This window comes from Mastomys coucha, unplaced genomic scaffold (assembly GCF_008632895.1).
Source record: "Mastomys coucha isolate ucsf_1 unplaced genomic scaffold, UCSF_Mcou_1 pScaffold17, whole genome shotgun sequence".
Lineage (NCBI taxonomy): Eukaryota > Metazoa > Chordata > Mammalia > Rodentia > Muridae > Mastomys > Mastomys coucha.
The window spans coordinates 23,233,400-23,260,194 of NW_022196899.1; the positions used below are offsets into that span (position 1 = coordinate 23,233,400).

At 41.5% G+C, this 26,795-nt stretch overlaps 2 protein-coding genes across 3 annotated transcripts in view; one reads left to right on the top strand and one right to left on the bottom strand.

Moving 5' to 3' along the window:
• Positions 1 to 2,037: 2,037 nt before the first annotated feature.
• On the bottom strand, positions 2,038 to 23,468 carry Lrriq4 (leucine rich repeats and IQ motif containing 4). 2 transcript variants are annotated; one of them, XM_031376531.1, is made up of 6 exons: positions 23,124 to 23,468; positions 20,440 to 21,487; positions 14,337 to 14,510; positions 12,175 to 12,313; positions 11,263 to 11,459; positions 2,038 to 2,308 (listed from the first exon to the last, which is right to left on the bottom strand). In XM_031376531.1, the coding sequence occupies exons 2-6, from the start codon at positions 21,478 to 21,480 to the stop codon at positions 2,156 to 2,158; spliced, it is 1,704 nt and encodes a 567-aa protein (XP_031232391.1). In that variant the 5' UTR covers positions 21,481 to 21,487; positions 23,124 to 23,468; the 3' UTR covers positions 2,038 to 2,155. The 2 variants fall into 2 exon arrangements, with proteins under 2 accessions (XP_031232391.1, XP_031232390.1); XM_031376530.1 differs by having other exon boundaries at positions 23,283 to 23,459.
• Lrrc34 (leucine rich repeat containing 34) overlaps positions 23,463 to 26,795 on the top strand; it is a 25,190-nt gene continuing 21,857 nt past the window's right edge. Inside the window, exons 1-2 of the mRNA XM_031376532.1 lie at positions 23,463 to 23,696; positions 25,562 to 25,682. Of these exons, the coding sequence (XP_031232392.1) occupies positions 25,573 to 25,682 (110 nt within the window). The 5' untranslated portion in view covers positions 23,463 to 23,696; positions 25,562 to 25,572. The remainder of the gene's footprint in view (positions 23,697 to 25,561; positions 25,683 to 26,795) is intronic.

Sequence of the window (26,795 nt, forward strand, 5' to 3'; positions counted from 1 at the left end):
TAAACTAATGATACACGGGACTGGTGAGACACAGGGCTTTGCCATGAAGCCTGTTCATCTGAATGTGAGAACCAACGTGGTAAAGAAAGACAACTGATTGTCCCGAAAGTTGTCTGGGTGACCTCCGTGTGTCTGCTGAGGCGGACATGTGCACAGGCACACACAGTAAATGAATATAATGAAAAGTTTAGAGGAAATGGTGGATACATATGGTTTGATGAGAAATTGGCGTAGCCGTCTCCACTGGAAATGGTGAGAGTCGTGAAGCCAGCACTGCTGTTTGACACAGTTCTAGCAAAGTTGAGCCAAATCTGGGATCGCTGTTTTCCTGTCTCTCGCTTTTAGGTTTTAGTCTCTGTATGCTGCCTTCTTGGGAACTTTCTGCATTGTGGTTCATTTTGTGTCTTTTCCCAAGAAAATTATGTCTGAGTCCTTTTAGGAAAGTCCTAGACTCACTGCTCCTTCTGCTTTTAGGGAAATAACTTTTTCTGGCCCTGTTTTAAGTCTCCCTTATGTCCTGGAGATTGTGATCTGCACAGAGGAGTACTAGAGGAATGCTAGGCTAGGAATCTCTAAGTGAGGCCATGACTCCAGGAATCTTCTTGGCTTCTCCACCCTAAGCATACTGAAATAGTACAGAGTAAAAGGTAAACTTAGAAATAGTTGACAAATTCCAGCGGGCCAGGAGAATTGGTAATAGATTCAAGGCCTCTTTTGACTATACGCTTAGAGTTCTCTGAAACTATAAACAGAGATAATTGGCAAACTCTAACTGGTGAGGATAATTAGTAACATATTCAAGATTCAAGACCCCCTTTTTTTTTTTAACAATATGCGTAGAGCTCTCCAAAACGTAATTTAAAGGTATGGGATTGTACAGGGTACACTCCTGGAAGAATAGAACTCTGTAAATAAGATAGATTGACTAAAATAAGCTTTTCCTATTTTACAGTGTAGGCAATGAAACAATATAGTAAAAGGAGTTATGTATTAGTATTTGCTATTCATAAAAAGCTGGTTCAGGTATTTTCTATTTGTCTGGAGTGTTTTACTTAAAACTGCAAACACTTCCAGTTTAAAATCAGGCTGTCGTGTACTAAATGTGTTCGCTTTGGTGGAACCATTCTTTAGGTTCTTTGGCGTTATAAGGCTTTTAATAAAAATAAACCATGTTCTATTTGTACTTTCTAATTATGATTGAACTTGAAACCCTTGACATGTAATGAAAAGTTAAACACATGTCCAGAGACAAAATGATACAATATGTACTCCTTGGATAACCATTAGTTTGCTTTGTTCTGTGAAACCTGTAGAAATAAAAATGTAACCCGATTTCTAGTCAGTCAGACCTACAAGATTCCTCTGACCACCACGCTTGACTCGCTCCTCCTTTGCCAACTCCTTATCTTCTCTCGGGCCACCCGGTTGACAACCAGGGCTGCCGCCTAGCAGGAAATGGAGGGTTAGTAAGGATTTGGTACATAGTGGGTACCTACAAAAAAAAAAACAAAAAAACAAAAAACAAAAAACAAAAAACCTAAAAAAGAGTGTCCCAATGGGGACATGTGAAGAGCAGCCTATGTCTTGACTGCAGTGGTGTTGTAGACAGCTATGTGTGATGCAATTGCATTGAACTACATGATGCATACACACACATACACATGTGCACACACACCTGATAGAATCTACGTAAGTGATGTGTATTGAACCAATGTTAGTTTTCTGGCTTTATTTTCATACTGACATTGTGTAAGATGTCAACACAGGTACAAGGTGATTGGACATATCAGTGTATTTCCATGGACCTGCTTGTATATCCATGACTTTCCTTAAATGTTTTTAAATAGACAAAAAAAGAAAGAAAGAAAAGAAAAGAAAATGCAAGGACCCCCATCCCCCAACATGCTCATCACCTACCTCTGTGGTTGTCAATTTACATCTGTCCTGTCTTGCTTCATTTGAACCCATGTCTCCTAGCCCCTTTGGCATGCTACTTTGAAGCAATTCCCGGGTATCATATCATTCTTTCCACAAACATTTCAGTAAAATAAGACTCTTTTATTATTATAAACAGACTTAATTTCATGGGTAATTTTCATGTTGTTGCCTTCCTGCTCTGTTAGCCATCCTTATTTTCATTCATTCATTGACATAATTATTTTTTATTCCCTTTTGCAGGTTTCCCCTTTGCGGCCATTTTCCCTTTCTTATCTTTTGGAGGGGATTTTCCTTTTTTTCGGGCTTTTAGTAGCTCCTCATAAGATCCATATCCTTTCCGGACCATGATTCCACGCCACCATGCCTGAATCTGAAAACAAGATAGACCCCCAACTTGGTGTTAGATGGAGTTATGACTGCTACGGTCTAGCTGCAGCTTACTCCTCTAAAACATATTGAAGGGTTGGGGGATGCGGTAGATAGGTAGATAGAAGTACTTTCTGTGCACGCATAAGAACCTGAGTTCAAATAGCCAACATCCTATATGCAGTATGCCTGTTTTTCAGAATCTTTTAAATAGTACTGACACTCAATATGCAGAAAGAAATGTTTTGCATATAGAAACTGCTGAAACTGTTCAGGATGACTCAGAATTAACTTCAATTGCAACAGTTGGTTTTCTGATGGGTTAATAAAGAGCCAGCGGCCAAATGGCTGGGCAGAGGGATGGAGGTGGGACTTTTAGGATTCCTGGGACAGAAACACAGAGGAGAGGAGGAGGAGAATCACCATGATGGGAAAGCAGAGAGATCCGACTTAAGAGCCCAGTGATGTGTAAGAATCTGGGAAAGTGGCCTCAAGGCCACCCCACTCCCACCAACTGGGTCTGCGGTAGCAGAGATAAAATACAGAGTTAGCAAGTATTAATTCAGAGATATCAGAGGGGAATGTGTGATAGCTGGGTGGAGGTTTGAAAGTGCCTAGCCATTGACCTAGTTAAGGCTATTAAATATAAAGGCTGTGTGTGTGTGTCTCTCATTTGTGAATGCAGAGTTCTTGGGCACATGTAGAGCCATGTGCGCACCCACCAGGAGCACGCACAGAGCAGATGTTTTAAATATTTACCATGACAGAAGGCATGCAACGTGGTAGGCAAGAACTCACTATCAAAAATTATTTAAAGATTCTTGGATGGAGTACACACACTCCTTGATGTAAGATTAGGAGCTGGGGAGAGCTGGCTTCTTAGCAGGCTACAGATTCTGCCTGCGCCACATGGTGTTTGGAACTGATACAGAGTCTGGGCTCAAAGGTACTGGGAGCCTCTGCTGTGCAAAGAGACAGGCTTCTCAGAGGCAGAGAGAGGGGCAGATGGGAGAAGCTGCCTGCCACTTACAATCGGATAAATAAAGAATAGAGATGAATAAAATTTGAACCAATTGTTTTTGAGGATAGAAGGGAGTATAATGGTAATTGTTTAAGTAGTTTTAAGCATACATGGAATAAAGAAATACAGGCCTTTGATATCAGATGTAGGAATCAAAGTCACAGAAATAGAGAGAATAATAAAAAATGAAAAAATATGCTTTAAAGAAAAATTAAAAGGGTCTATGCTGGGGCAAATACTCAGATTTTTTGAGTGTGGTCTACATGGGAATTCTGGGATTGCTTAGCCTGGTATGACAAATTAGAAGCCTAAGAATAGACTTATACAGTAAACAGAAGAGAGGAATTAAGTATACATAGATGAACAAATAATTGAGGCTTTTGAACTTAAATTATAGGTCCAAGAGCAGGGGATAAATGGAAAAACCTTATCAGACAGATAATAGAAGCTTATGTTAATTTGTTATATAAATAGAAAGGGGACATATGTACCCACAGAGGCATTAACATCCATAGGAGGGAGAGTTTAAGTACAGACATGAATAAATAACTTAGGCCTTGATCTCATGTAGGTTGGAGCAGGAGATGGTGGAGAAGCACCATCTCAACAGATAATCATATTTGTTTAGATTGTTTTAATTACTTTGAATTATTTTAATTATCAAAATGCATGTGGTTATGAGTTTGGTGGTTATATTAAAATTCCTCTGGGAGAGAGATCAAGCTATTAAGCTAATTCAATCTATACTTTTAATGACTTCTGGCTACTGGACCAAGGACATGCTATTTTGGGAGAGAGGCTGTGTAGTTGTGTTGACAGGAAAGGATAAAAGGCTTTGGATCCATTCCAGAGTGATATGGATCAAATATGACAGGGGAAGGAAGACCTGAAGATCTTCTTCAAATATGACCTGAAGATCTTGGCTACAGAAAAGAAAAACTTGAGAAAATCAAACAGGACAAGTAACATGATCTGCTAATTCCTTGACATAGGAACAGCCCTATAACTGGCTTAGACATAAAATGTCTGTAGCCCAAACTTCAGCTAAAAATTAGACAATAAATCTTGTTGGTTGTGGAATCCTTAAGATTCATTGTGTCATCCATCACATGGCATAAATGAAAATTTGTTACAATTGGCTATTGATCAAGTTAACACATAAGAGGATAATTGTCTTTCACCTGCTCAAAGAAGAAACAAAACTTCATCCTTATCTGATCTTTCACAATCCATAAGTATATCTTCATAGTACTAGAATTTTGGTTGTAAGATTCATATATTGCAGAATTTGCAGCTCTGAGAAGATTCATTTGTGGGAGACACTGAAATGACCTACTGTTCCAGTTCCTGTTTTTTGACCCTGTCTAGACACTTGCTTCCAGAACAGCTTCAGGAATTGCTGCTGATTCCCGATTCTGTTCATACAGGCTTTCAGACAAATCCAATCAGAACTTCTGTCAAGCCCTGGGCCTTATAAGCTTAGAGAAACTGAATAACAAGTACTAAAGCTAGCTTTCTTAAGCCTAACAATATTTTCTAATTTTCCTACCCCTACCCACTCCTTTAAACTTTTTTCATTGCCCCTATTCAGCAGGAAGTTGTGGAGAGTTGCCATCCCAATCTCTTGAGTTTGGGTGTCTGGTTTTGGGTTATTTTATAAATTATAGATAGGTTGTCATTTTAAGGGATAATTTGGAAATGGTCATACTAGTGAAAAAAAAGGAAATAGATGGGATGGATTACTAAATTTATTCTTAAGCAGAGCATTGTATAACAACAATCTTACATTGGTAGAAATCTAGATAATTGATGTTAATTGAAGTTAAAATTTCTTACATTAGTACAGAATCTATACATTGATATCGATTTAAGGTTTTCATTGATATAAATCTTGCATGTTGATACAAAATTTCAAACTAATATTAGTACTCTACAAGGCCCTCACCCAGTCCTTCTGTAGCTGCTATTACAAACTGTCTAGGATGATTAAGTAATATAAGTTAAGGGACAGAGAAAAACTCACAGTTATATTAGGTTCTGACTTAATTATAATGAAGTATTTTTAATATTATTCAAATAGAAATAGATAATAGTAGTCAAGGTTTAACAGTTCAAATATACGTTATATAGATAGTCTTCAAAAACATTAGAAATCCACAGAATATGACATTTAATATTAATTTATCATTGAAGATCATTTGACTAGAGACATGTCTGCTCTTGACAGTAACTCCTTCATGGTTCAAAGAAGAAATTTAGCATCAAAACTTCCATATGGAGTTGCTCCAGTTGTAGCAAGGTAGCAACTGGACAAAAATTGCCCTAATTCACCTACAGACAAAAAAATACTGTCTAAGAAAGGACTACGATGTGGGATAGTTGAGAACTTAGCTCTGCCAATACTGAGTAAGCTAGTCCTTCATAGTTCCTGCTTCACTTAAGGTCTGTCAGATGGTTCTGGGCCAGAAGGCTGCAGCCAGATGCTCTGATGCTTTGAGGAATAGGGAACTGTCCAGGTAGTCAGCTGTCTCTGCAATTTGTTTAAGTTTTGGAAACTATGTTTTTGTGCTTCCTATATATTCAGGTAATGTTGAATTCATTCTCGGATTTCTGTTGGGGTTGAAGACTAATTATAGCCTCATAATCAAATTTAGGTTGTTTAGCATTAAGGAAGATGATAAAGATTTGAAAAGATGGTTTTCAGGTAGTAACACAAGTTGAAGTGGGTATAGAATAATTCAGGTATAGAAATCAGGTAAAGTCAGAGTAGATGGTAGAGTACTTTATCTAAGTTGACAAATATGATAGGCTAGATGTTAATTATATATCATACTTAATAGCTTACATAATTGTTATGGTTGTGCTCAATTTATGTCTGAGAGAAAACAGCCTTTTTTATTTAGACGAAAGGTTTGAGATGTTAGGGGTCTGATTTGTATTTACATGGGAATTTTCCACATCTGCTGAAGGTCCCTGTCAACAGTTGGTTTTTGGAGGGGTCAATAAAGAGCCAGCAGCTAATGGCTGGGCAGAGTGAAAAAGGCAGGACTTTGGGCTTCCCAGAAAAGAAACACAGGGGAGGAGGAGAAGGGATCCCGTCATGAGATGGTCAGAGGACAGACCACACCGTGAAGGAGCAGGAGGGTGAGATGGCTTCGTATGAAGGTACGAAGGGAAAGCAGCCCCATGGGAGGGCTGCCCAGAAGGAAACAGGGCAGCAAAGATAAATATAGAGTTAGGAAGTGTTAACTCAGAAATATTATAGGGGAGTGTATATTAGCCGCCAGGGACATTTGAAAGTGGCCCAACCATTGAGCTACATAAGGTATATTAAAAATAATGCTGGAGGCTGGCGAGATGGCTCAACGGGTAAGAGCACTGACTGCTCTTCCGAAGGTCCTGAGTTTGGATCCCAGCAACCACATGGTGGCTCACAACCACCCGTAATGAGATTGGACGCCCTCTTCTGGTGCTTCTGAAGGCAGCTACAGTGAATTACGCCAGAGCGAGCGGGCCAGAGCAAGTGGGACCGGAGCGAGAAGGGCTGGTAGAAGTCCTGAGTTCAATTCCCAGCAGCCACAGACATGATGGCACACGGCCATCTGTACAGCTACAGTGTACTCATACACATAAAAAATAAGTAAAATAAATCTTAAAAAAAAAATAATGTTGTGCATGTGTGTCTTTCACTTGTGAATCCAGAACTCTTGGGCAGGTGCAGAGCCATGTGCACCTGCTGGAAGCATAGAGCAGCTTTTAAAATTTACCGCTACAGAGATCTATAAAAACAGAGAAAATAAATAATTGTACACCACTAAAAACAAAAGAAGCACAGACACGTGTGTGTGCGCACACAAACACACACACACACACTACTACCACTAAAAGAATTACCATTCTGTCATTGATATCTGTTAATATCAATGGACTCAATTCCCCAATAAAAAAACACAGACTAACCAAATGGATTTGAAAACAGGACCCACCCTTCTTCTGAATACAAGAAACACAACTCAACATCAAAGATAGACAGAGAAATACTAGAGCTAACAGATGTTATAAACCGAGTGGACATGACATACCTACAAAACATCTTAGCCAAACACAAAATAAGACAGCTTTTCCTCAGCACCTCATGAAGCTTTTTCCAAAACTGACCACACACTCAGTCACAAGGCAAGTCTCAACAGACACAACAAAGTTGAAATGACTCCCATCATTCTATCAGACCCCCACAGATTAAAACTGAATTTCAACAACAACAGAAGTATCAGAAAGCTTTCTGACTCAAGGAAACTGAACAACTCCTTACTGAATGGCTACTGTATCAAGGCAGAAATAAAATAAAGAAATTAAATACTTCCTAGAATTAAATGAAAGTGAATACACAGCACACCCAAACTTATGGGACACAATGAAAGCAGTGCTAAGAGGAAAGTTCATAGCACTAAATGCCTTCATAAAGAAACTGGAGAGATCTCATACTAACAACTTAACAGCACACCTGAGAGCTCTAGAACAAAAAGAAGCAAGCACATCTAAGAGGAGAAGGTAGGAAATGATCAAATTGGGGGCTGAAATCAATAAAATAGAAACAGAGAACAATACAAGAATCAATGAAATAAAGTGTTGATTATTTGAGAAAATCAACAAGATAGACAAACCTTTAGGCAAACTAAAAAAAAAGAGAGAGAGAGAAAGAATATTGAAATTAACAAAATCAGAAACAAATGGGGGGCATAACAGACTCCAAGAGAATCCATGTAATCATTAGGTCATACTTTAAAAATATGTGCACCACCAGGCAGTGGTGGTGCACACCTTTAATCCCAGCACTTGGGAGGGAGAGGCAGGCAGATTTCTGAGTTTGAGGCCAGCATGGTCTACAGAGGGAGTTCCAGGACAGCCAGGGCTATACAGAGAAACCCTGTCTCACAAAACCAAACCAAACCAAACAAAACAAAACAAAAACCCGTGCTCCACAAAATTGGAAAATATAAAAGAATGGATAATTTTCTTGATAGATACTACTTAAGAAAGTTAAATCCAGATCAGATAAACAATTTAAACAGTCTTATAACCCTTAAGGAAATAGAAGTAGTCATTAAAAGCCTCCCAACTGAAAAACAGCTCAGGGACAGTCAGTCTTAGTGCAGAATTCTACCGAACTTTCAAAGAAGTGCTAATACCAAAACTCATCAAGGTATTCCATAAAATAGAAACAGAAGGAACATTGCCAAATTCATTTTATGAGACTACCGTTACCCTGATAATCAAACCACACAAAGATTCTAGAAAGAAAGAGAACTACAGACCAATTTCCCCCATGGACATAGATGTAAACATTGTCAATAAAATACTTGGGAACTGAATGTATGAACACATCTAGAGGATCATGCATCAGGATCATGTAGACTTTATTCTAGAGATACAAAGATGTTGCAACATATAAATTGATATCTAATAATATAATTGATATTATACTAATTGATATCAAACCCACATGATCATCTCATTAGATGCTAAAAAAGCCTTTGACAAAATCCAAGACCCCCTCATGATGAAAGTCTTGGAGAGATTATGGACATGAGAGACATATTTAAACAAACTAAAGGTCATTTACAGCAAGCCTGTAGACAACATCAAATTACATGGAAAGAAAATCAAAGCAATTCCACTAAAATCAGTAACAAAACTAGACTCTCCACTCTCTCCATATCTATTTAATATAATACATGAAGCTTTACCAAAAGCAGTAAGAAAGCTGAAAAAGATCAAGGGATACAGATTGGAAAGAAAAAAGTCAAATTATCATTATTTGTAGATGATATTATAATAGTACACATATTGATAGTATACATATGTATTCAAAAATTCTACTAGGGAATTTCTACAGCTGTAAACACCTTTAGTGATGTGGCTGAATACAAGTTTAACTAAAAAAAAAAATCAGTATTCCCCCTACATACAAATGACAAGTGGACTGAGAAAAAAATCAGGGAAATAACACCCTTTACCATATCTGCAAATTATATAAAATATCTTGAGTAGCCCTAAGCAAGCAAGTGAAAGATCTGTAAGATAAAAATTTCAAGTCTTTGAAGAAAGAAATTGAAAATATCAGAAGATGGAAAGATCTTCCATGCTCATGGATTGGTAGGATTTACATAATAAAAATGACCATCCTACCAAAAGCAATTTACAGATTCAATGCAATTTCCATCAAAGTTCCAACATAATTTTCTACAGACCTTGAAAGGACAATACTCAATATTGTATGAAAAGAAAAAAAAAAGATAGCTAAAACAATCCTGAACAATAAAAGGACTTCTAGAAGTATCACCTTCCCTTAACAATCCCTTACTTCAAGCTATCCTACTGAGATATAGAAATAAAACTGCATAGTATTTGCATAAAAACAGACAGGTTCATCAATGGAAGTGACTGAAGACCTAGACATAAATCCACACACTCATAGACACCTGATTTTTTTGAATAAAGAAGCCATAAATACACTCTGGGAAAAAAAGAATATATTTAACAGTGGTGCTAGTCTAATTGGATGTCTGTGGGTAAAAGAATGCATATTGATCCATATCTACCACCCTACCCAATACTCAAGTCCAAGTGGATCAAAGGCCTCAACAAAGAGCTAGACCCACTGAACCTAATAGAAGAGAAAGTGGGAAATAGCCTTGAGCTCATTGGCACAGGAGACAACTTTCTAAACAGAATATCAGTGGCAAAAGCATTAGGATCAAGAATTAATTAATGGGACCTCATGAAACTGAAAAGCTTCTGTAAGGCAATGGACACTGGCAATGGGACAAAATGGTGGCCTACAGATGGGAAAAGATTTTCACCAACTCCACATCCGACCGAGGGCTAATATCCAAATATATAAAGAGCTCAAGAAAGTAGATAACAACAAATAATCCAGTTAAAATATGGGGTACAGATCTAAACAAAGAATTCTCAACAGCGGAATCTCAAACAGCTGAGAAAGAAGCACATAAAGAAATATTCAACATCCTTTGCCATCATAGAAATGCAAATCGAAACCTCTTTGAAATTCCAACTTACACCTGTCAGAATGGCTGAGATCAAAAACATAAGAGACAGCTCATGCTGGTGAGGATGTGGAGGGAAGGGAACACTTCTCCATTGCTTGTGGGAGTGCAAACTGTACAGCCTCTATGATTATCAATATGGCAGTTCCTTAGAAAATTAGCAATCAATCCACCTAGAGACCCAGCTATGTGCTTCTTTCTCAGCTGTTTGAGAGTCCTCTGTTGAGAATTCTTGGTATATTCAAAGACATATTCAAAGAATCACAAGGATATTTCCTCAACCATGCTCATAGCAGCTTTATTCATAATAGTCGGAAACTGGAAACAACCTAGGTGTCCCTCAAGAGAAGAATGAATTAAAAAAATGTGATACAATGAAGTAATATTCAGCTATTAAAAAACAATGACATCCTAAAATTTGCAAATAAATGGAACTAGAAAAAAAAATCATCCTGCGTCAGATAACCCAGACCCAGAAAGACAAATATGGTATGTATTCATTTCTAAATGGACATGGGCTGTTAAGTAAAGGACAATCATGCTACAGTCCACAGACCCAGAGATGCTAAGTCACAAGGAGGGCTCAAGGGGAGAATGCATGGATCTCTCTGGAAATGGGAAATACAAGAAATTTTGGGGGTAGACTAGGGGAGGGCGTGGAGAGGGACTTGATAGAGTAGAGGGAGGGGAAACTACAGTTGGGATGTAATGAATGAGAGAAGAATGAAAGAAAAGGGGGGCATGAAGAGGGAGGGACATGAAAGGAAGGGGTAGGGGAATAAAGGGTGTTTATTATCAAGATGCATTGTATATATGTATAAAATCTACGAAGACATTTTTTAAAAAAGGATTCTGTGCTGAGTCTACCTTGGTAGCCATCCTTTTCCTAATCCTGTTTTCCTTCAGGTGTTTCCATATGGCCTTGTTGCCTTGGATACACACTTCCATGGGAGGGTCTACCATAGGGTTGTTCATCAGTGTTAGGACTTTAAGATTCACCAGGTGATCAAGGTTCTCCGGGAGGCAGCAGAGTAAGTTGTCTTCCAGCAGCAGCTCTCTCAAATCTGGAAAGATTTTCATTTTAATTGATTCAGCTTAGGATAGCAGCACCTAAACTCACTCAGGGTGGGATCCATTGGTAAAGGGATGGAGAGAAGGAAGGTACTAGAGCCATGGCTTCTAATACCGCTGATCAAACGTCTGTCTGTGTCTGCCCTTTGACAGCCTAAGAGAACCCATTGATTCTTGCTAAGTGAGAGGGTAAGTGGATATCAGATAAGGAATAAATCAGTCAAACAGTATTTGGCTGTTAAGGAATCAAGTGTGATTACATTTTCCAAGTCAATCATATAATCCTAGAAATCCCCTTTGCTGGTTTCAGCATTTTGGGTCAATAATTTTTCTTTTATTCAAAAGACTTAATGACCTCAATAAACTTTTACATCATGGTCCCAACTCCCAACATTGTCAAGTTGTGTGTGTTCTTCAATTTCTGCTGATCGTAGGTGTAGTGAAAGTATGGGTGTATACTAATTTTCTTAGTAACTACTATTTGCTTCTCTTTTTCATTCAAATTATAAACAACCTTTGCAAGACTCTTAGCTATACAAATATAGGTACACCTGGCTTCCCACAGAGTTGCTAGTGAGCCTGTAGGTGGGCAATGGTACAGGACTCAGTTCTACCAACTCTGAAACTGGGTTTTCACATGATAAGAAAGCCATTCATAGGAGATATGGGCCTCATTGTACTGGTCTGTAGATCTAGGAATTTCCTTACTTCGAGTACTGCAAATGGCATCTGGGAGTTGCTTAAGAAGATTATGCCGACAGTCGAGAACTTCCAGATTTAGCATTAACCCCAAGGATGCTGGCAGCTGCTCCAGTTTGTTGTTCTCTATGTATAGCTCCTTAAGATTCTGCAGTAAGAGGAGAGTGTGTGGTGAAAACACTTACCTTCATAAGTGAATTACAATAACCAGACTTTCCTGTGTGTGTCCACTCTTGTGCATTAGGGAAATCATGCCTTGGGACAATGGGAGAGACCTGCTTGTAGTTGATGACTCCGAAATGTCCCTCAAGGCTCATTTTTCAGGGATCACTCCCTATTTGTTCTTGGTACTGTGGAGCCTTTAAGAAGTAGATCTGACTGGCAAAAGCAAGCCCCTCGACGAAGGCCTTTGGAGGTCGCACTTGCCCCCAAGCCTTTGCTTACCTTTCTCTGCTTCCTGGTCTGCCAAGACTAAGGAATTTCTGCCACATGTTCCTGCTACCATTGACACAGCCACTCCTGCCACGATGCTTCCCCCAGTGAAATCCTCCAACATAAGCCAAAATAAACCAATCCTTCCTTGGATGGTTTTACTCCTAGTGAGGTATATTGGTCCCAATGACAAGAGGAATAACTGCTACAATATTTACAGAATTAATATCAAGAAATACAACTGCTTTTGAGTAAAGCCATTAGATTTAGTGTCCATTTATGCATCAAAGTAAAAATGCTGGGGCTTAATTTTATCAGAACCTCATGAAAAAGTATTGGATCATTACAGATGTACCATTTATACTCTCTTAGTAGCTACTTATCTTTGGAAATGACTACAGTTCTTCAACTAAGTACTCCAAATCATCTAGGTTAAAGTAGTCCAAATGCATAGACAGTTGGTTTGAATACATTCAATTGATCTACTTTCAATTTTATTAGACAAAAATATTTTTTTTGCATTTCTACCATTGGTATGACATATACCAGTATGAGACAAGGAAATAGACAGGGTGATAGAGAATTAGGAGTAGTATCTCTGCATAACATGAGAATTTTATTGTCAAATGCCTCTATAATATACTTACATTTATACCCACTTATACCCATTCTGCCCTCCATTTTGGCTAGAGAGGTTTCTGTCTGTAGTGAACAGCAGTTAATGTCGAGACTCATAACTGGTCAGATGGCTGAAAATAAGTGGATTTAAGCATCCTAAATAGGACATCACTATTGATCCCAACAAACTTGGGGAGTATAATAGAAGAGGAGGCAGGCGATGGGAGGCATGCTGTACAATGCTGACTTCTGGACATGACATGCCTTAGGAAGTCACAGAAGTTGTGGTTACCTCACACGACCTGTATGATGTCAGTCAATGTTCTAGCGGGCAGCTGTAAGGGATGGACATGGTGGGACTTTTAAAGAAAAGAAATGGACATGAAGGTGTGAGGAGTATGCTGCTGGCTAGGTTCATGTCAACTTAACAGAAGCGAGAGTTATCTGACAGGAGGGAACCTCAATTAAGAAAAACCCTCCATAAGTTTTGGCTGTAGTATATTTTCTTAGTTGGTGATCATAGGGAGTGCCCAGTTTATTGCAGGTGGAGTCACCCCTGAGCTATAAGAAAGCAGGCAGAGCCAGCCATGGGAAGCAAGCCAGTAAGCAGCACCCCTCCATGGCCTCTGCATCAGCTCCTGCCTCCAGGTTCCTGCCCTGTTTGATTTCCTGCCGTCACCACTTTTGATGATGAATTGTTCTATGGAACTGGGAGTGAAATAAACCCTTTCCTTCCCAAGGTGCTTTTGGTCATGGTGTTTCATCACAGGAGTAGGAACCATAACTAAGAAGGAAGCCGATGTGTTGGGAGTTATCTTGGGGAGATAAGCAGGAAAGTTGAGGTGGATAGGACCATGGAGTACTGATATCTGTATGGAATTGTCAGAGAATAAATAAAAGATATCTTTTTTAAAACAACGTATTGAACAAGCACAGTAGAGCATTGTGCAATAACAGTGAGCCTGCAAATTTGAAACCCACTGTTCGTGACAAAAATCTATTACAGATGCATCCTTTACACAGTGTGGGAAACATTATCTCATGTTCTCTCAGTATGAGTGTATGTGTGTGTGTGGGGGGGGGTGGTATGTGCTTCTCAGCCGTTCACTGAGAAGGCTTACCGTCAATTTCTTGATGTTTTCTGGCAAAGAGGAAAGCTTGGATCCCTGGTCTTGTCCGATATATAGTTTCTCCAGAGATGCTAAGGAAAAGATTTCCTCTGGGAAGCATGAAAAGTCATTTCCTGTGAGCCCGAGTATCTTCAGTTTTGAAAGCAAGGCTATGGTCGGTGGTAACTGGAAGTATTCCAAAAGGCTAAAGTTAAGGTTGAGATTATTTTTAAACATTCAAAAATAAGCTGCCTGGGTGCTCTGGTGGTAGTGGGTTATCAATACTGACATTAGTGTCACAAAAGTTGTACAGAAGACCCCAGTGCTAAATTTAACTGGCTTTATGACAATTTTAAAAAAAATAAAGCTTGAAGTTTTGACTTTGAACCAAGTTGATAAACAAAAAGTAGAGTTGCTTAGTGTCTGCAAATGATGGACAGCTTCTATATATGTTTACATATGTGCTAATTAATTTACCATATATGTTTGCAGATTGGCAGTCTGGGGAACCATTTGTTTCCTGCTGAGGGAGCCAACTGTTTGGTTTTGGGTTATACGCACACACACCACCACCACCACCACCACCACCACCACCACCACCACCACCGTCACCACATCACACCACACCACATACAGACATACACACACACTCTCGTGTAATAACGGACTTGGCAGACTCTCTCACCTGCAAACACTATGCACATGTATCCCTTTCCACACAATGCACTTAAAAGGCTCAGAGCCCCCTGCAACTCCCACCTGCACCAGGCTACATGTACAGCCATCTCTGATTAGCAATATAAATTGCCCTGTCCTGGTAACAGTCAAAGTTATACAGTACCTTTTCAAGCACATTCTCAGCATATCTAGGTATGATAAATAGAAGGGCCAATGTGGCCTGAACTGGGGTGCATGTGAATAAGGCAGAATTGTGTTCTCTTGGTAACCTTTAGGGATGGTCCCCTACCTAACCATCTGCACAATTAAATGTGGGCATCATTAAGATAAGAATCATTACAGGAAGACACATGTGCAGAATGTATGACTTAGCCTGTGAGTCATCCAAACCACCCCCTCAGTAACTAGTCCCTCCTTCTTTCTTTCTTTCTTTCTTTCTTTATTTATTTATTTATTTATTTATTTATTTATTTTTGTCCCTCCTTCTTCTGAACCCGACAGAATGAAGCCCAGAACCATGAGTGGGGTCCATGAGCATCCTCACTCACGTGATCTCCTGTTCTCTAGGATCTGTGCTATCACTTTGCTCAAATGATATCACCTTGTTTCTTCTGTAAATTGGTATGGGCTCTTGCTTTCAATTCTTTGGATGAGAAGTCTAAACTGAAAACCAGGGGCTAACCCCTGGCCACTGGTAACACTGCCCCCTCTCTCTGTTTTTCACAAGTTTGGTCAATGTATGTTGCTCCCTTGTAAATGTGTTACCTGTAGAATGTAAAATGCTTGATATTGTCGGAAGAAAAGCACTATAGTTATATGGACTATTCATATAGTAAATGTATTTGTAATACATTTATTTCCTGGAATTGATACATTTAATGACACCTGCTTTTTTGGTCCCAACGTCTTTCACTTGATAATTTTGTAACTGCTGTTGAATTCAGTTGGAAGCAAATATATATTCTGAATGTTTCTAATTAAGGATGTTCCCTGTAGACACTGGAATCTATCTTGCCCTTCTTCTGAACACCAAGGTTTTTCAGCCTCACTTTGGAGTTGATGTCACTCCAAAGTGGGTATTTTGCAGAGTGCCAGACTTTTAAAGAAAGCTGTAAAGGGGATGGAGAGATGGCTCAGTGGTTAACAGCACTGACTGCTGCTCTTCCAGAGGTCCTGAGTTCAATTCCCAGCAATCACATGATGGCTCACAGCTATCTGTAATGGGGTCTGATGCCCTCTTCTGGTGTGTCTGAACACAGCGACAGTGTCCTTAAATACACTAAATAAACAAACCTCTGTAAAAAGAGTCTGTGTTGCAGCCCTCTAATACAGTGGTTGAATATGTTGCTAGCAGGCTATGCCTTCCCCCTTTCTCACCACCTCGTCAGTTTCAGTGGACATCCTTATTAAGCCACAGCCATGTTTACTAACCTTTCTAATTCTGGTCCTCTAAAATTTCAGAGAAAAATCTTACTCTGACTTACATAACCTTCCTGCTCACGGTGCAACAAAGATGCTTTTGTTTATTGTTAGAAAGAAAATTCTAGGGGCATACTTAACAGTTTCTTAGTTGGTGCACTCCTTTATCTGACTTCATAGCAAACTGGGAAATCCTTCCTCATTTTCCGATGTCTCCCGCTCACCTTCTCCCTCATCTGTGCTGCTCTCCTTTCTGCTTAAGTTAGACCACAGTTGCTGCTCAGACCTCCCCATACTTTTCCATAGCTTACCACTGGGGAATGGTGGCCACTCACAGATGGAAAAAAAAAAAGGAAGCTCACTGTAAAATAAACTAAATTTCTGTAAAAGTTCTGCAGAACTGGAATCTCTCAGAACATAATTTATGTAAGATGATGTTTTTTAAAAATTGCTTACAGATATCCTCATTTATTATTTGCATGGATTTTTTGTTTATTTGTCTCTTTTGAGACAGGAGCTTGTATAGCTGAGGCTGGCCTAGAGCTTGGAATTTGAGAATGACCTCAAGTTTCAGATTTTTCTGCCTCTATTTCCTAAGCTGAGATTAGAGGAATAGGTCCCCAAACCCAGTTTATTTTTTGACTTAAAAAATGAGAACAAGTTGGTCTCCAGAGAAACCGAGTTTAAGTCTTAAGAATTTAAAAATTCGGCTGGTGAGATGTCTCAGTGGGTAAGAGCACTGACTGTTCTCCCGAAGGTCCTAAGTTCAAATCCCAGCTGTACAGCTACAGTGTGTACTCATATTCATAAAATAAATAAATAAATCTTTAAAAAAAAGAATTTAAAAGTTCTTCATGGGCTGGAGAGATGGTTCAGCGGTTAAGAACACTGACTGCTCTTCCAAAGGTCCTGAGTTCAAATCCCAGCAATCACATGGTAGCGAGCAACCATCTGTATGCCCTCTTCTGGAGTGTCTGAAGAGAGATACAGTGTACTTAGATATAATAAATAAATAAATCTTAAAAGAAAATTCTTCACGAAGCTTTGGCTCCCTTTCTATACCAAACACCTGCATTCAATAAAGTGAAAAACATCAGGAAAAGACTGTTCAGCTTAACCCATCATTACAACTGGTGATCCTGACGCCAGAGTTAGTTACACGCTGGCTTAGCTTTTCATTTCCAAGGCACTTTGTTCGTAAGTCTCCACTCCTCACCCAGGATTTCCAAGACCTCACATTTTGTTTCATCAATTTGTGCTAACACACAATGGAAGTAAATGTAGTGACACAGGGCCTGGTGCAGTGGCCTGAGTTCTGTTTCCAGAACCCATATAAAGGTTGAAGGTATAAACTGACTCCATGAAATTGTCACCTGAGCCTTGTATGTATGCTGTGGCACACATACATATCTATGTACATACATCTCAGCATACAACACACACACACACACACACACACACACACACACACATTTATAAAAATTTAAAAATCTAGACACCGGAGAATCTACAGAGCATCAACTTGGAGCAGTTATACTGTAATTACCCATTAGGGGTTGAATATCCTGTTCTTGCTTTCTCTTTTATTAATACCTTACAGGTAAAATTTATTTAGGTACTTATTGAAAGCTATTTTCATACTTAAGTAAACAAGAAGGAGTTATTGGCCAAGCTTCAAGAACCAGGAACCAATCAGATGAGTCCTAAAAGTAGGAGATGGAAGGAGCTGGCTTAAAAGCCATAATACCACAAAGAAGACAGAAAACCCTGATTTTTAATAGCATCTGACAAAACTGAGAGCAAGGGCTCAAAAGTGAAAAAATATCATCAGAATAACTGAAAACTGAGTGAAAGTTCGTAAGAATATTCCTGTTCAGCACAATATTTGTCTATATGTCTACACTCTGGCACAGTTTAGTTCTCGGGGTAACTGGGGTTTGTTTTGTTGGAAATCAGAAGTCATGCCAGTCTCTCCTCTGAGAATGTAAAGTTTTTTCTCAAAAAAGGTTAGCTCTTGTCCATGACTCAGCCATGATTGGGAGAGTTTGTTAGCCTTCTTCGATGGCTAATTTTGGTTTTAACTCAACACACCTGGAAGATGGAGACACACTTGAGGAATTGCTTCCGTCAGACTGGTCTGTGAGCATGGCTGTGGGGCATTTTTCCTGCTTTCTAGTTGGTGTGGAGGACCCATCCCAGGCTGCAATGGGTCCCTGTGCAGATGGGCCTGAACTGTGTAAGGGAGGAAGCCAAGTGACAGCCAGGGAACAGCCTGTAGGGATCCATCCATGTGGTTATCGCCTCGGCTTGTTTGAGTTCCCTCTCAGAGTTCCCTTAGTCATGTGACCAGGAAGTTAGGATTTAGTCATGTGACCAGGAAGTTAGGATTTAGTCATGTGTTCAGGAAGTTAGGATTTAGTCATGTGACCAGGAAGTTGGGATGTGATTAACTCTTTCCTCCCCAAGTTGCCTGTGGTTATGATGTTCATCCCAGCAACAGAAAGCAAACTTGAAAACCTTCCTACATACATTTTGAGTTACTCCAACTGTTAAATGAAATACATTCTCCACTGAAAGAAATTTCTCCCCATCTCTCTCTCTGTGCCCATCTGCCCCCCAACACCCCTCTAGGGGGAACACAAGCAGCATATGTGTGTGGAGGCCATGTATTTTGGAAGTCAGCTTTCCCGTTGTGCTTTGTTTTTGGCAGCCTCTCTTGTGTGTTCCCAGCTGGGTGGCCCACTGGTTTCCAGGCCATTTTCCCGTCTCTACATCCCCGACTTTATTGTGCTTGCTTGTTTATGGTCCTGGTGATCGTGCTAGAAACTTCCATGTGGCAGATTTATTGCCTTTGTCGATCCCTCCTTCCAAAGGCGGCCAGCCATTCTTGGGAACTTGGAGTCTTTCCTTCCAACTCATAGTCTTTGTTGCTTTTTATACTTTTATTATTTTAAGTATTCATTAAATGGTCAGTATATGTGCATACGTGTGTTTATTTATATGTGTAATGTTAAGTGCTTCTCACATTTATTTATGTGTGTGTGTGTGTGTGTACCTGTGAGGCCCTGTAAAGTATAGTGAGTTTGGAGGTCAGAGGACAACTTGCAGAAGTCCGTTCTGTTCTTCTGCAATGCGTCCCTGCCTCCCTGGGATCAAACTCATGTTTCCAGGCTTGGCAAGCAAGCACTTGTACCCAGTGGGCCATGCCTCCCGCCTCTATATTTGTAATTTTGTGTGCTTCCACAATCAATATGCTATTTTGTCCTGGGTTTTTTGTTTGTTTGGTTTTGTTTCTTCGTGTTCTAATTTAAGTTGTCGGTAGACTGGCACACACAGCTTTAGTTAGCTTATATTACTGTATCATATGCCATTCTGTGAGGATCCTTATCTGCAGTATGCCCCACTGACATTCTATTGGTTGGCTGCAGTCCAGGTGCTCAACAGTGCTGTGATGAGCAGTTCCAAAGTGCACTGCCCCTCGAAGTCATGGGGACAGCTTTTCTAGAAACTAAACAAAACAACAACAAAAAAAAACCAAAACCCAAACAAACCTTCCCTTCAGTGTCCTGTGAATAGAGGAACCTTTAAGACATAGGTATCCCTGGGGGCCTGGAAGAGACTGCTTCTTGTGGAAGCTGTTGGGTGGCCTGTGTTAGTAATAGAGATCCTGGAGCCCAAACCCTGGGTTGGAATCTTGGCGCTCTGACACTTAAAGACAACTCAGTTCAGTTCTGTCTAATGTGTCCTTGAGAATGAATGCACACACACACACACACACACACACACACACACACACACACACAACACATACCCGTGGCTGCTGCCCATGTCCTAATGTTCAATTAAATGGATATCAGAATTACTATTATTTGGAATGGAAGAATATGAAGCGCCACCTTGTGGACTATCTTTGATAACCCTGTTTTGTTTTGTTTTGTTTGCGGTAGCCGGTTCAATACACCTCCTGCCACAACAAAGAAGGGCAGATCAGAGTGACAGCCCAGAAGGGAAACAGTACCTGCTTCACTTTGTTATCATCTAGCGCCAGGATCTCCAGGTTCTTGAGCGCGCAGATCTGCAAGGGAAAGTGTTCTATGTGGTTCTGGCTGAGGTCCAGGAAGCGCAGGTCGACCAGGTGCTTGAAAGAGCGCCGCAGCCCGTGCAGGCTGGTGTTGCGCAGGTACAACAGATGCAGCGATTGCCAGCCGCAGAGGAGGCGCGGCACCTTCTCCAGACGGTTCCCGCTCAGCCCCACCTCTGTGACCTCCTTGAGACGCTCCAGGGTGGATGGCAGGGAGTGGATGGAGTTCTGGGTCAAATCCAGCACCGACAGCTTGCTGCACTGGCCCAGAGACTCGGGTAAAACCATCAGGTTGTTAGACGCCACGTAGAACTTCTGCAGCCTCTTCAGGCGCCCGATATCTTCCGGGATGCTCTTCAGCTTGTTGTCGTCCAGGTCGATCACCTCCAGGTTGCAGAGGACACAGAGGTCGCAAGGGAAAACCTCGAAGTGATTCTGCTTCAGGTAGATCTCCCTGAGCTTGGTTTGGTTCACGATTTCCTTGGGCAGCGACTCCAGGTAGTTCTCTGACAGACCGAACAGCTCCAGGTGATGCAGGGATTTGCAGATGCTGGTGGGAATCTCTGTCAGGCCGGTGCGGTAGAGCCGCAGTTCCCGAAGGGTGCGGAGACAGCTAATGACCTGCAGGGAGGAGCCGACCAGCGGGTTGTCGCTCAGGTCCAGTGACTCTAGGCTGCTCAGTGCCCCCAGCTCCTGGCACAGATTTTGCAGGTCGTTGTTGTTCAGATAGAGGACCTTAATATTCTGTAAATACTGAATGTCCTGGGGAATTTCTTCAATCTGGTTATTCTCCAGATGCACTTCTTCTAATTCTTTTAAGGCCAAAATCTCTGACGGGATGGTCTTCAACCTCTGGTTGGAACAATCAATGAAAAATGTTCTATCAATGATCTGGTGAGGATTACTTCTCTGAAGAACCTTGGAAAAATGTTCTTGTCTGAGTACTCTCCTGGTCAGGTATTTAAAGGTGTCAGCCATCCCAAATCTGAAATACCGTGCGTGAAAGGGGGGGGGGGAATCAGATTTCCCAGACAACCAGACTGAAGGGGGGGCAGGGGTGCAAAGGTTAAATGACTGAAATTATTCTGCAACATAAAATTTAAAATTTTTTAATTTCATATCAGGGTGAGAGCTAAAGGGTAAGTTTGTACACATGTGTTAACACAGAGATGGCCTTATTTCAGTTTTAAAATGTTGCTTTTTTAGGGGCTTAAAAATGCCTATAAAAACACTTGAAAAGCACTTATTTCTCTTGCATAGGAACCCAGTTGGGGATCCCAACACCCAAATCTGGAGGGTCACAACTGTCTGTAACTCTGCCTCCAGAGTCATCCCATGCCTTCTCCTGGACTCCCAGCCAGCTCACCCCTGAAAATGCATAATTGTTTTTTTTTTTTCAAAGATGAGCATAGTGTTGCACACCTTGAATCCCAACACTGGGGAGGCAGAGACAAGAGGATCTTTGTAAGTTTGAGACCAACCTGGTCTACAAAGTGAATTCCCGGACAGCCAGCGATACATAGTGAGACTCTGTCTCAAATCAACAGAAAAACAAAAACAAATAATTTTTTTATGGTGCTTATCTTGCTTCAGTTTCAAATGAGTTCTAGAAGGCTCCAAAAGATCATAGCTCTCGCCATCACCCCCAAAAGACATTGATAAAAATTATATCATATATAATATGATATATATATAATATGTATGATATATAATATATAAAGTTATCAGAGGTGAAAATTAATGATCAGCAACCACGTTTTTCTCTGTAAATAGAAACCAGTGGAAGGCCATGTCTGGTGAGGCTGGAAAGGCAGAGAAGCCAGCCTTCCATAGACAAACTAAAAGCTAACTGAACAAACAAACCACGTCTGGAACAGGAGAACCCAGCTAAAGAAAACAATTTTTAATAGTTCCATGTATGTCAAGAGGGGCAACTCCACTAGTCTGGAGTACTCGAAAGTGCAGGGTGAGTTTTCCCACCAGCCAGGGCTCCGTTAGATATCGATATGACAAGAGCCTTTTAAGGATGGTGCAGGTAGGACCAAGAAGGATCCTGGTCTCAGCTGCTGTGCTGCTAGCTCCGGAGGCAGGGCATACCCCGTCCCATCTCTCCCCTCCTCCCTTTCCCCTCCCCCTCCCACCTCTCAGCCTGGCTGGTGCAGCATCTCCAACCTTTCTTTCCTTTCCTTTCTTCTACGTTCTTAATTCAAAAGAATCTGACAGAGAAAAGGGCACAGGCTAACCTAAGGCACCCCTCAACTTTCCTGGAAACTCAAGGGGTAAATGCACATATTTCTGCACTTTAGCTTGTTACCTGTGGAGAAAGGACCTTGAAACTCAATTCCTGTACCCACCCAGAGCTTCTGCCTTGCCTGGGCTTTCCCGTTAGTGGAGGCACAGGGATGGAAATTGCCTACGAGGTAAGGATTTACATACTTAGTTATTCACTTTTAACTTATAGCCTCTCCTAGATTTCTGTGACTGTGGTTATGCAACCGAGCATTCGAGGTCCCCAGCATCCTGCCCCGACCCTTCACAGCCTTACTACAAAGAAGATGCGAAGACTCCACATGGCTACGACCTTGCCTGCCTCCATACTGTACTTATTGTACTGACTGTACCTGTGCTTCTGCAGCTTGACTATCTCAGATTAGCCCGGAAGTCGCCTTCCAGAGGGCTCTACTTCTTCACAAAAATCCTTTAAACTACTATACACTTGGAGTTTCTACCATTAGATTCCGAGCTTAGCCCTTCGCAAAAGGTGAGACAGGCTGGGTCACCTGGGTTTGTCGTCCTGGTCCCTAGCCCAGCAGACGAGGCTCCTAAGCCCTTGAAGCTCCTCCTTCAGAATCGGTAACCTAGTGAGAATAGGTTTAAAGTGATGATCACTGCTTCCCACTGCAGGCCTCGAGGTTCTAGAGTACCCCGCCCTCTTCACGGTGGCCCCGCCTCTTCCCCCTTCCTCCAAAAGGAAGCTTCTGTGGTTGCCATGGGAGCGACTCGGGTTACAGGACTGGTAGTGGGCCGAGCCCTGTGAGGACAGAGCAGGAGCTGACTGTTGAAAAAGTTCAGCCACCGCGGCCTTCCTCATCAGAGGTCGGTCGAGGTCGGCAAAGCGAGCTGGGTAAGGGGCACCGGGCCCTGCGGCTTCAGACCAAGGGAAGGGCCGCGGATCCCGCCTGCAGAAGCCCCAGGTATGGCGGCGCCGTTGACCATCGCTGGTTCCCTGTCTTTGTGAAGAGGGTGGCTTTGCTCTGGGGTCTGGGGGAGGTATGATGGGGTTCTTCTGCGCCCCTAAATTTGTGGAAGTCCCGGGAAAACACCCCAGATAAGAGGCTCCTCAGACATTTCTGAGTTCCCACTTCTAGACCACCAGCAGTTTCTTTTAACCACTTTATCTTTTTTTTTTTAAAAAAAATTAGCATATAGAAGAAGAGATTTCATCGCGACGTTTTCATTCATGTATATATACTTCCACATGGACTTTGAGTATGGCTGCATCCATGAATTTAACAAATTAAACATAAGGCTGGGGATATATTCTGGGGCTGAGTGGTTGCCTGGCATCCAAAGAAACCAGAGTTCCTGCCACTACTTTGGGACAATTGTTTTAAAGTTGTGTGTTGCGGGGGCTGGACAGACTGCCCAGAGAAACATTAACAAGGGAAATAAGATGATTAAGGAGGGACACCGACACCGCTAGTCTGACCTGGAGTCTGATGGGGGAGGAGGGCAGGGCTTCGGGAAGACTTTTGCCTTGCACCCATGGCTGTGATTGCTGCCTTCTCCAGTCATGGGCCTCTGAAGAAAACAGTGTAGAGACTCAGGTCTTGCCTTTGCTCTTGACCCCTAGAAGGGCAGACACCTTTAAGTGCTGGTATTCCATACCCATGAAGTTAGTAGTCTGAGGCGGGAGGAAGAGAGCCAGTGGGAGGGAGCCCAGCTCTGGCTTTTGTTTAGAAACCACAGGAGTGTCTGTTTCCAGGATGCTAATACTGCACTTGTTAGTTGATGGTGTTCCCTATGTGCCACAGACATCTCTGAATGGGGCATTCAGATCCCATCTCCACTCCGAAGCTCAGCAGCCCAAAGACTCTTTGCGCATCTAATTATCATAAATATCCTAAGTGCATGTGTGCTCACACACACATACAAACACAAATAGATTAAAATAAATATTTTGAAAATTATAAGAAAAGTTCATTTCCCTTCAACTTAAATATACCAGATCTTAAGTCTTGGTCTGCAGCTTTGAGTGGTAAACTCTTAGAGGGTAGATGGTCGCTCAGCAGTGGATGCTTTCACGTAACAGCCAGGCATGGAGAAGGATGGATCTCAAAGGTGCTCCGGCCAGCTAATCTAGCCTAAACAGTGTCTGTAATAGTGGTTCAGTGACCTGTAGACCCATTTCAAACAATAGGACAGAGAACAGAGGAAGATGACACTTGATGTCAACCTCTGGCTTCCACAAGCATAATCCCTGGATTTCCACCACACACACAGGAAGTAAAGAAGGAAATCAATCTTAGAGCAAGGAAATGGAAGAGGGCTGAAGTACGTGAAATGTGAGCCAGGCCTCAATGTGATGTGAAGATGCTATCAAATTAGTTTGGTGTCAAGGTATCCATCCAATCCAAGTGGGTTGATTTCTCGGACCCTTCTGGAGTCCGATTGTTGAATAAAACTGTCTTCACTTAGAGCTATTTTAGGAAACCCTGTCCTTGGAACCCAATGGGGCACATGCAACCTTTAGACTCAGTTTGATTTTGCCTAGAGTAATTTCTCTGGACATCTTTTCCTCCGCTACCAAGTTTAACACATGGTAGAGGTTAGTTGCTCTCTTTTAGGGTGCTGACTGGAGTCACAGTCTGCCCACCGTCTCTGGTTATATTTACAGCCGCCCAGCCCCACCCTTAGTTCTTTCTCCTTCCCTTCCTCTACCTCACTACACATACATACACATACACACTCATTTCTTTGAAAGAAGCTTAGTTGCTGTTGTTGAAGCTTTGGAGATAATTTATACCCGATGGCGAATGATGCATTTATGTTTCCAAAGCTCCAGAGTCGATGGAGAAGCTCGAGGCACAGTACTGTTACTTTTGTTCAGAAAACATACGGAAAGCTAACCCTTTTATACTGAATATACTCCAAAAGCTGGATGAAGAAATTGAAAAGCAGTAAGGAAGCTAAGTATTCAACTGTACCAAAAGTTCTTGCTGATCTTCATTTCTGTGAAGCCCTGGACTGTGCAGCCATTTTATCCCCACTTGAAAAGGGCTTAGTAAAATGGACATTGTTAATAGGTAGATGCGTGACACTGTAAGATCTTAGGTGTGGTATCTGACACGGGGATAGCACTAGACCGGGAACCCTCAAGCCAGTTCCCATGAGCTGAGTGAATTCCTGAAAATCCTTTGTCCTGCTTGTCGCTCTCGTATCTGTTTTGTTTTGTCAACTTGACATATTAGAGTGACATGGAGAAGGGGCCACCATTGAGAAAATGCTCCCATCAGATTGTCCATAGGCAAGTCAGTAGGGACATTTTCTTAATTAATGATGAATATAGAAGACCCCAGATCACTGTGGGTTGGTGCCAACTCTGGGCATATGGTCCTGGGTGGTATAAGAAAACAGACCGAGGAAGCTAAAGGCAGCAAGCTAGGAAACAGAGTTCCTCCATGGCTTCTCGTTCAGTTCCTGCCTCCAGGTCCCTGCCTTGAGTCCCTGCTTGACTTCTCTCAGTAGCGGGAATCACCCTTTCCTCCCCAAGTGGATTTGGTCATGGCGTTTTATCACAAGGATAGAAACCTAAGGTGTCCTCAAAACATTCAGTGTGCTTATGTCAAGACTGGGTTTGAGGATTAGCTTTGTCGACCTGACACAGCCTAGCACCATTTGGAAACAAGACTTTTTTATTTGACTAGGCTGTGCCAGTGTCTGTAGAGAATTTTCTTAATTAAGTCAATTGGGTGGGGAGATCCAGCCTACTGTGGGTAGCACCATTTCTTAGACAGGGTTCCTGACCTGGAGAAATCAAGCTAAATACGTGCAACCAAGTGAGCACGCATTCATTTCTTTCTGTCTGCTATTAACTGTGAGGATGATGTCAACTAGCTGCTTAAAGCTCCTTCTACTATGACCTCCCCTCAAGGGTAGATAACTTGGAATCAAACCTAAAACCAACATTTCTCCCTTAAATTTCTTTTTCCTTTTTCTTCCTTCCTTTTCCCTCCCCTTCCCTTTCCTCCCCTTCCCTCCCCTTCCCTCCCCTTCCCTTCCCTTCCCTCCCC